Genomic DNA, 8,450 nt, shown 5'->3' on the forward strand with positions numbered 1-8,450 from the left:
CAAGGAGAGCCAGTCTGAGTCTCAAAACTGAAGAACTTGGAGTCTGATGTTCAAGGGCAGGAAGCATCCAGCACAGGAGAAACATGTAGGCGGGGAGGCTAGGCCCATCTCTCTTTTTTCACGTTTTTCTGCCTGCTTTATATTTGCTGGAAGCTGATTAGATAGTGTCCACAAGATTAAGGGTGGATCTGTTTTTCTCAGCCCACTGACTCAAATGTTAACGTCTTTTGGCAACACTCTCACAGACACACCCAAGATCAATACTTCGACACCCTCGCAGACACACCCAAGATCAATACTTTGTATCCTTTAATCCAATCAAGTTGACACTCAGTATTAACCATCACATAGCCCTGATATTTTCTTTTAGTAATTTTTCATCCACGGACCCCACCTTGCTCCTTGGCTGTAAATCCCCACTAGTCCTTGTATTCAGAGTTGAGCCTGATCTTTCTCTCCTACTGCAAATTCCTCACTGCAGTAGTCCTTCTAGTATAAGGTCTTCCTTACTGTCTTTAACAAGTATATTAGGCCATTCTTGCATTGCTATAAGGAAATACCCAAGACTGGGTAATATATAAGAAAATAAGTTTAATCGGCTCATGGTTCTTCAGGCTGTACAGGAAGCACAGCATCAGCATCTACTTCTGGAGAGCCCTCAGGAAGCTTACAATCATGGAAGAAGGTGAGGGGAGAACAGACATCTCACATGGTAAGAGCAGGGGCAAGCAAGGTAAGGAGAAGTACCACACACTTGTAAATGACCAGATTTTTTGAAAACTCACTATCATGAAGACTGCACCAAGCCATGAGGAATCTGCCCCCACAACCCAAACACCTCCCACCAGGTCCCACCTCCAGCACTGGGGATTACAATTCAACATGAAATTTGGGCAGGGACAAACATCCAAACTTTATCATTCTGCCCCTGGCCCAAATCTCATGTCCTCCTCACTTTGCAAAATACAATCATGCCTTTCCAACAGTCCCCCAAAGTCTTAACTCATTCCAGCATTAACTCAAAAGTCCAGAGTCTCATCTGAGGCAAGGCAAGCTCCTTCCTTGTATGAACCTATAAAATAAAAAAGAAGTTAGTTACTTCCAAGATACAATGGAAGTATAGGCATTGGGTAAACATTCCTATTACAAAACAGAGAAATCAGCCAAAAGAAAGGGGCTACAAGTCCCATATGAGCTTGAAACCTAGCAGGGCAGTCATTAACTTTTAGAGCTCCAAAAATAACTTCCTTTGACTCCATGTCCCACATCCAGGGCACATTAGTATAAGGGGTGGGATCCTAAGACCTTGGACAGCTCCGCTCCTATGACTTTGCAGGTTCTAGCCCCTATAGCTGTTCTCACAGGTTGTTGACAGCCAGGAGCTTTTCTAGGTACAGGGTGCAAGCTGCCAGTGGCTCTACCACTCTGCGGTCTGGAGGATGGTGGTCCCCTTCTCACAGCTTCACTAGGCAGTGCCCCAGTAGAAACTCTGTGTTGGGCCTTCAACCCCACATTTCTTCTTGGCACTGTACTAGGAGACGTTCTCCATGAGTTCTCTGCCCCAACAGCAGGCTTCTGTCTAGAGAGTCAGGCTTTTTTTCTTTTTTTTAGACAGGATCTCACTCTGTTGCCCAGGCTGGAGTGCAGTGGCACCATCATGGCTCACTGTGGGCCTAGATATTCCAGGCTCAATCTTCCCAACTCAGCTCCTGAGTAGGTGGAACAACAGGTATGTGCCAGCAGGCCTGGCTAATTTTTGCATTTTTTGTAGAGATGGGGTTTTGCCATGTTGCCCAGGCTGATCTTGAACTCCTAGGCTCAAGTGATCCACCTACCTTGGCCTCTCAAAGTGCTAGGATTACAGGTGTAAGCCACCATGCCTAGCCACCCAGGCTTTTCCATATATCCTCTGAAATCCAGGCAGAGGCTGCCAAGCCTCAACTCTTGCACTCTGTGCACCCACAGGTTTACCATCATGTTGAAGCCCCCAAGGCTTGTGGCCTGCACCCTCTGGAGCTGTGGCCTGAGCTGAACCTGGGCCCCTTTGAATCCTAGCTAAAGCTTGAGTAGCTGGGATGTGGGAAGCAGTGTCTGAGGCTGCATAGGGCACTGGGGCCCTTGATCTGGCCTATGAAACCATTCTTCCTTCCTAGGCCTCTGGGCCTGTAATGGGATGGGCTGCCTCAAATGTCTCTGAAATGTCTGTCCTCAAGGACTTTTCCCACTGCCTTGGACATTAGCACTTAGCTCCCTTTCAGTTACACAAATATCTCTAGCAAGTGGTTACTTCACAGCTCACATGAATTCCTCTCCTGAAAAAGCTTTTTCTCTACTACATGGGAAGATTGCAAATTTTCCAAACATTCATGCTTTGTTTCCCGCTTAAATATAAATTCTAAACTTGAGTCATTTATTTGCTCCCACATTTGAATGTAGGCTGTTAGAAGCAGCCAGGCAACATCTTGAATGCTTTGCTGTGTAGAAATTTTTTCTGCCAGATATGTAAATCATCACTCTCATGTTCAAACTTCCACAGAACCTAGGGCAGTGGCACAGTGCAGCCAAGCTCTTTGCTAAGGCATAACATGGGTGAACTTTGCTCCCGTCACTAAGTTCCATACTTCCATCTAAGAGCTTGTCAGGCTGGTCTTCACTGTCAATATCACTATCAGCATTTTGGACACAACCATCTAACCGGTCTCTACGAAACTACAAGCTTTCCCTCATCTTGTCTTCTTTTGAGCCCTGCAAGCCATTCCAACCTCTGCCTATTACCCAGTTCCAAAGCTGCTTCCACATTTTCAGGTATCTTTCTAGCAACATCTTTCTCCTTGGGACTAATTTTCTGTGTTAAGGTGTTCTTGCATGCTATAAAGAAATACCTGAGACTGGGTAATTTATAAAGAATAGGGGCTTAATTGGCTTATGGTTTTGATGGCTATACAGGCAACATGGCACTGGCATCTGCTTGGCTTCTGGGAAGGTCTCAGGGAGCTTTTACTCATGGCAGAAGGTGAAGGGGAGCAGGCCACTCATATGGCAGAGCAGGAGCAAGAGAGAGAGGGTAGGGGAGGTGCCACATACTTTCAAATGACCAGATCTCACTCGAACTCACTATTGTGAAGACAGCACCAAGCTGTCAGGGATCCGCCCCCATGACCCAAACACCTCCTACCAAGCCTCACATCCAGCACCACGGATTACAATTCAACATGAGATTTGGGTAGGGACAAATACCCAAATCCAAACTATATCAGCAAGTGTCCTAAATAATTTATTTCTGAACACACTATTCCTTCTCAATCTTTCAGCTGTAGCTGAGCTAGACTTCTTTCTCCTGCCTAAAAACCTTTGCATAGGTTGTTCATTTGCCTGTGACTTTGTTCCCCTAGCCAACTACTATTGTTCTTCAAACTAAGCATCATTTTCTTTGGGAAATATTCCTTGAACCCCAAGGTTGGTTAGCTCTCATGCTAGATATTCCATGGCACCCTTTCCTTTTTTTTTTTTTTTTTTTTCCAAAGACGGAGTTTTGCTCTCATCGTCCAGGTTGAAGTGGAGTGGCACGATGTCGGCTCACTGCAACTTTTGCCTCCCTGGTCCAAGTGATTCTCCTGCCTCAGCCTCCCAAGTAGCTGGGATTACAGGCGTTCACCACCTTGCTTGGCTAATTTTTGTATTTTTAGTAGAGATGGGGTTTCACCATGTTGGCCAGGCAGATCTCAAACTCCTGACCTCAGGTGGTCCGTCCACCTCAGCCTCCCAAAGTGCTGGGATTACAGGGATGAGACACTGAACCCAGTCTGCACCCACTCTCCTCTACTATTTAACACTCTTCACATTTGTAATTTCTTGGCCATTGTAAACTCTGTAAAGAGAAAGGCAATGTTGGGGTTGTTTGCTACAGTGTCCCAAACACCTAGTCTTGACTGGCACATAGTAAGCACTCAGATATTAGTTGAAGATATGAGTGAACACACACACGAGACCAAAAAATTTATTAAAACATTTTTTTTCTTCAGACCTGGTGAACGGAGTACAACAAATTTTAACAAAAAACATAAACAAAGAATGCAGTTTGCTTATGATGTTTAATCTTTATGTTCACTTGTAATTTTACTATGATATTAATATTACAGAAATCAAAGATTGATTCTATATCTAATTTTTATCAATTGCCATTTTGCTGTCATTATATCAAACCATAGCTTTTTTAAAAAAAGATCTTCACACTTAACTAACACTGTAAAATATTAATGATGGCACTGAATTCCCAGTTCATCAATAGGCTACAAAAGAGAATATGTTCACTTTTCAAAAAAGCAACGAAATGGCCGGGTGCAGTGGCTTATGCCTGTAAGCCCAGCACTTTGGGAGGCCAAGGTGGGTGGATCACCTGAGGTCAGGAGTTCTAGACTAGTCTGGGGAACATGGCAAAACCCTGTCTCTAGTAAAAATACAAAAATTAGCTGGGCGTGGTGGCACGTGCCTGTAGTCCCAGCTACTTGGGAGGCTGAGGCAGGAGAATTGCTTGAACCTGGGAGGCGGAGGTTGCAGTGAGCTGAGATCATGCCACTGCACTCCAGCCTGGGCTACAGAGTGAGACTCCTCCTCCTCCTTCTCCTCAAAAAAAAAAAAAAAAAAAAAAGCAACAACTGTGGCCATGTGCAGTGGCTAATGCCTATAATCCCAGCACTTTGGGAGGCTGAGGTAAGAGGTTTGCTTAAAGCCAGATTTCCATACCACCCTGGGCAGCAAAATCAGACCCTGCCTCATAAAAACAAAATAATAAAAAGTAACAAATCAAACCTCAAGCCAGAACATCATATTGTGTGTGAGTTGAAAGTGTTTTTTTTTTCCTTCCAGAATCTATATTAGCAAAGTTGCAGAAGGACAAAAAAAACCTTAGATGACAAAAGTAGTTTAAGCACTTTGCTTTCTTTTTGTGGAACCTCTAGTCACTATTGGCATTTGAGAGAAATTAATGGTTGTTCTGGCTTTTAAAGCTTTTTTAAAGTACTTAAAAATTGACTGAAGGCTAGAGGAAGGGGCTAAGCTGTACTTTTCTGTACCAGCAGAAACCATAGGAAATTCCTTTTTGAAAACAGTAGCTGCAGGTTTATCCAAAGGCTTAGGACTTGTCACCCATTCACGGCAGTGGTGCTTTATCCATGCTAATAATTGTACATCACTTCCCAGCTGGTGTCCTACATGATGTTCAGAGTCAATAAGTGCAACAGCATATACTTTGCTCATCACTTCCCACCTTCTACGAACAAGCAAGTCCATAAAAACCAAGCCTCCATAACCATGTACAATGAAGGCAATATCCTTGCCTTCAGTCTTTGAAATGAAGTAATCCCATATGTAAGCCATGTGTTCTTCGGGGGTGTTGCTGCATCTTTTTGGAATGCATTTGGGAGGATGCTGGAGAGAGAAAAAGCTCCCACCTGGAACCATTTTTAGAGAAGACGACTCAATATTTTGTGTTAAAAGGCCTTGCCACTCTTTTTCCATCTTTAGTTCCACAAAATTATCATTGGGGTTTAGCACCATTACATCATAATGTGCCTGCAATGCCATTTGAATACACGGTATCTGACTTCCATGTTGGAGACCATGATGTACTATTGCCTGCTGACTCCACTGACCAGCTCGAAAGACCCCATGGTCTTGAAGAAGGACAAGAAGAGCAGAATGGTGATTTGTTAATGCTTTCTCACTCATAAAAAAGAAGCTTCTTGGTTCTTCTTCATCAGCCTCAGGTGGGATATATACTTTTTGTAATTTGCACACCTTCTCCAAAAGCTCATAAATATATTGTTCAAGCAAATGGCCAAGGGCCTGGTAGCGCTTGCTATTTTTCTCAAGCACATTTTCATAATAGTTAAAGACGAAAGGCCTTTGTGTTTCAGTGTGTCTGAATTCAGCTTTTTCATTGAAGTCATATTTAAGTTCTCCTAGTAAGTCAGATTGTTCAATAAATTTTTGGAAGCTCAGCTCCTGTGTCATTGGTAACCACTGAAAGTTAAAAGAATAATAGTACATCAGTGCTAGTAAAAGTCAAATGAAAATTTCAGCTTGTCAAATTCTTCCTGCGGCACATGATGCTAAACTAAGCGGGTCAGAAAGACATTAACCTTCTAACCAGTGGTAAAGATGTTAATTCGAAATAATTGTGAATGATTCAAAACAGTGAGAGACTGAATATATGAAGGGACAATGGAGAGACCATATGTAAATATGGATTTTTTTGACATACAACCTGCCCAGGAAGCCAACCCCTCATTTACAATAAACAACTCAGGAAGTCAGTCTGGTATAAATCAGACTGGCAGGAAATCAGATCTCTATCACTAGTGACAATTCAGGAAACTAACCAGTAACTTCTACAACACTTGGTGCTAAATGGCAAGAACTTCATTAATATCTGACAGCTTTCCTAATTTTGTCCCTGTTTCCAACCTGAGACCAACCAGAGAGAGCCAAATACGTACCCCTAGCCAATCACGCAAGATGTCCCCATTTCTAGTTAGCTCACCTACAGCTTCTCCACGACAACTTGCAATCAGGGCAAATGTGAAGTCTTTTCTTTTTTCCCCCACTATAAAGCTCTCCTACTCTTCTGCTGCCTTGAGTCTCTGCCAAAACGCAAGTGATAGTGGTGGACTCCCTTGCTACAGCAGGCTCAGAATAAATAGGCTTTTCTTATTTGGTTGGTCTTCATTTATTTCTACAGAAGATATTTAATAACTTTTGCTGTTAAATGAATGGCAGAAGATAGAAGCGGGAGTGAAATGTGAATCAGGCAATGGAAATTATGACCAATTCAGCGAATACTAGAAGATACAGTTATTCTGATGTCTGAGAAGGAAGAAAAATACGCTAGATGAGAAATTAACTTAGATAGTTCCTTAGGCAGAGCTTAAAGCCGGAAAAAAAGGCTTTGAAAGGTTAAGTGGCTTTCCCCAAAGCCAAACAACTGTCAGAGGAGTGACTGCGGATAAGGCTGACTTTCAAATGAACTTTCTTAACAAATATGTTAACACTCTCCCTTCTTAATTCCTTAACACTGACACTGGCAAACTACAACCCACTTCCAATAAGTAGCACTCCAAATGATTTTCAGTGCAACTTGAGTTGCTATTAGGCCTAAGGCAAAATTCAAATGGTGCTTGCTTGGATGTCTTAAATCTCTTTTAATTTTTTTTTTTTTTTTTTTTGAGATGGAGCCTCACTCTGTCGCCCAGGCTGGAATGCAGTGGCACGATCTCGGCTCACTGCAACCTCCACCTCCCAGATTCAAGCAATTCTCCTGTCTCAGCCTCCTGAGTAGCTAGGATTACAGGTGCCCGCCATCATGCCCAGCTAATTTTTTTTTGTATTTTAGTAGAGACGGGGTTTCACCGTGTTGCCCAGGCTGGTCTTGAATGCCTGAGCTCAGGCAATCCACCTGCCTTGGCCTCCCAAAGTGTTAGGATTACAGGTATGAGCCACCACACCTGGCCAAATCTTTTAAAATTTTTAAATTAATTTTTTCCCCACTTCAATAAGCTGGTCTAAGATTTCTTACTCCCTTCTCACTTTCTAAATCTTATTCTCTGACCCCTCTAACCCAAAAGGTACTTTACAAAGGTTTTTGGTTGTCCAAAGCACTATCCAGACTGCTTGCTATTCCTTCCTTTTCTATTAAAAATGCATCTAGTCTTTGCTGATCTCAGGTGTTATTTTTGAAAGACAGGGCCTGACTCTGTCACCCAGGATGGAGTGTGGTGGTGTGATCACAGTTCACTGCAGCCTCGACCTTCTGATCTCACAGTTCACCTCAGCCTCCCAAGTAGCTAGGGCTACAGGCACATGCCACCATGCCTGGCTAATTAAAACAAATTTTTTTTAGAGACGGGATCTCACTATGTTGCCTAGGCTGGTTTGAAACTCCTGGCCTCAAGTGATCCTCTTGCCTTGGCCTTCCAAAGTGCCGGGATTACAGGTGTGAGTCACCATGCTCAGCCTCTCTCTCAGATATTATTATGTAATTAATTTACTTTTTCTAAAGTGTAAATAATTGACAGACTTAACCATCCTTTTAAAAAAAAAAAAAGCCTTGAAAATGGATGCAATGCATGGCAAAAATCCATGCTTCAAAAATCCAAGAATGTTTTACATTGAGGCCATGGTGAAACAATCTAATGGGAGGTCATAACCTTATTCAAAATTTTCAGTGGTGATGTTTGTTGACTTCTTGTTTCCAGACTGGCATGTAAAAATCTTGGAAGTTGCTACTCAGTCCTAACAAGTAAAAAGCTAGACAAACTGAAAATCAAAATCTCTTCTTCATAGGATCCATAAAAGAAGTAAGGTTATTGGGTATACTACCGCCTCCAAAATCGGAGGGACTGAAAGCACGTCAATATAGAGAATCACAACTTACCAGAGCAGAAAGTAGCTGC

General features: G+C 42.7%; 1 protein-coding gene across 1 annotated transcript; it reads right to left on the bottom strand.

The window, feature by feature from the left end:
• Positions 1–4,632: 4,632 nt before the first annotated feature.
• LOC102127465 (putative protein ARB2BP) lies at positions 4,633–6,110 on the bottom strand. The gene has a single exon (XM_045385246.2). The coding sequence runs from the start codon at positions 6,046–6,048 to the stop codon at positions 4,924–4,926; it is 1,125 nt and encodes a 374-aa protein (XP_045241181.2). The 5' UTR covers positions 6,049–6,110; the 3' UTR covers positions 4,633–4,923.
• Between the last annotated feature and the right edge of the window lie 2,340 nt (positions 6,111–8,450).

This window comes from Macaca fascicularis, chromosome 2 (assembly GCF_037993035.2).
Source record: "Macaca fascicularis isolate 582-1 chromosome 2, T2T-MFA8v1.1".
In the NCBI taxonomy this organism is placed as follows: domain Eukaryota; kingdom Metazoa; phylum Chordata; class Mammalia; order Primates; family Cercopithecidae; genus Macaca; species Macaca fascicularis.

Excerpts from the sequence above, each read along its gene's own strand:
- LOC102127465 (XM_045385246.2), bottom strand. The coding sequence starts at position 6,048 with ATGTACTATTATTCTTTTAACTTTCAGTGGTTACCAATGACACAGGAG.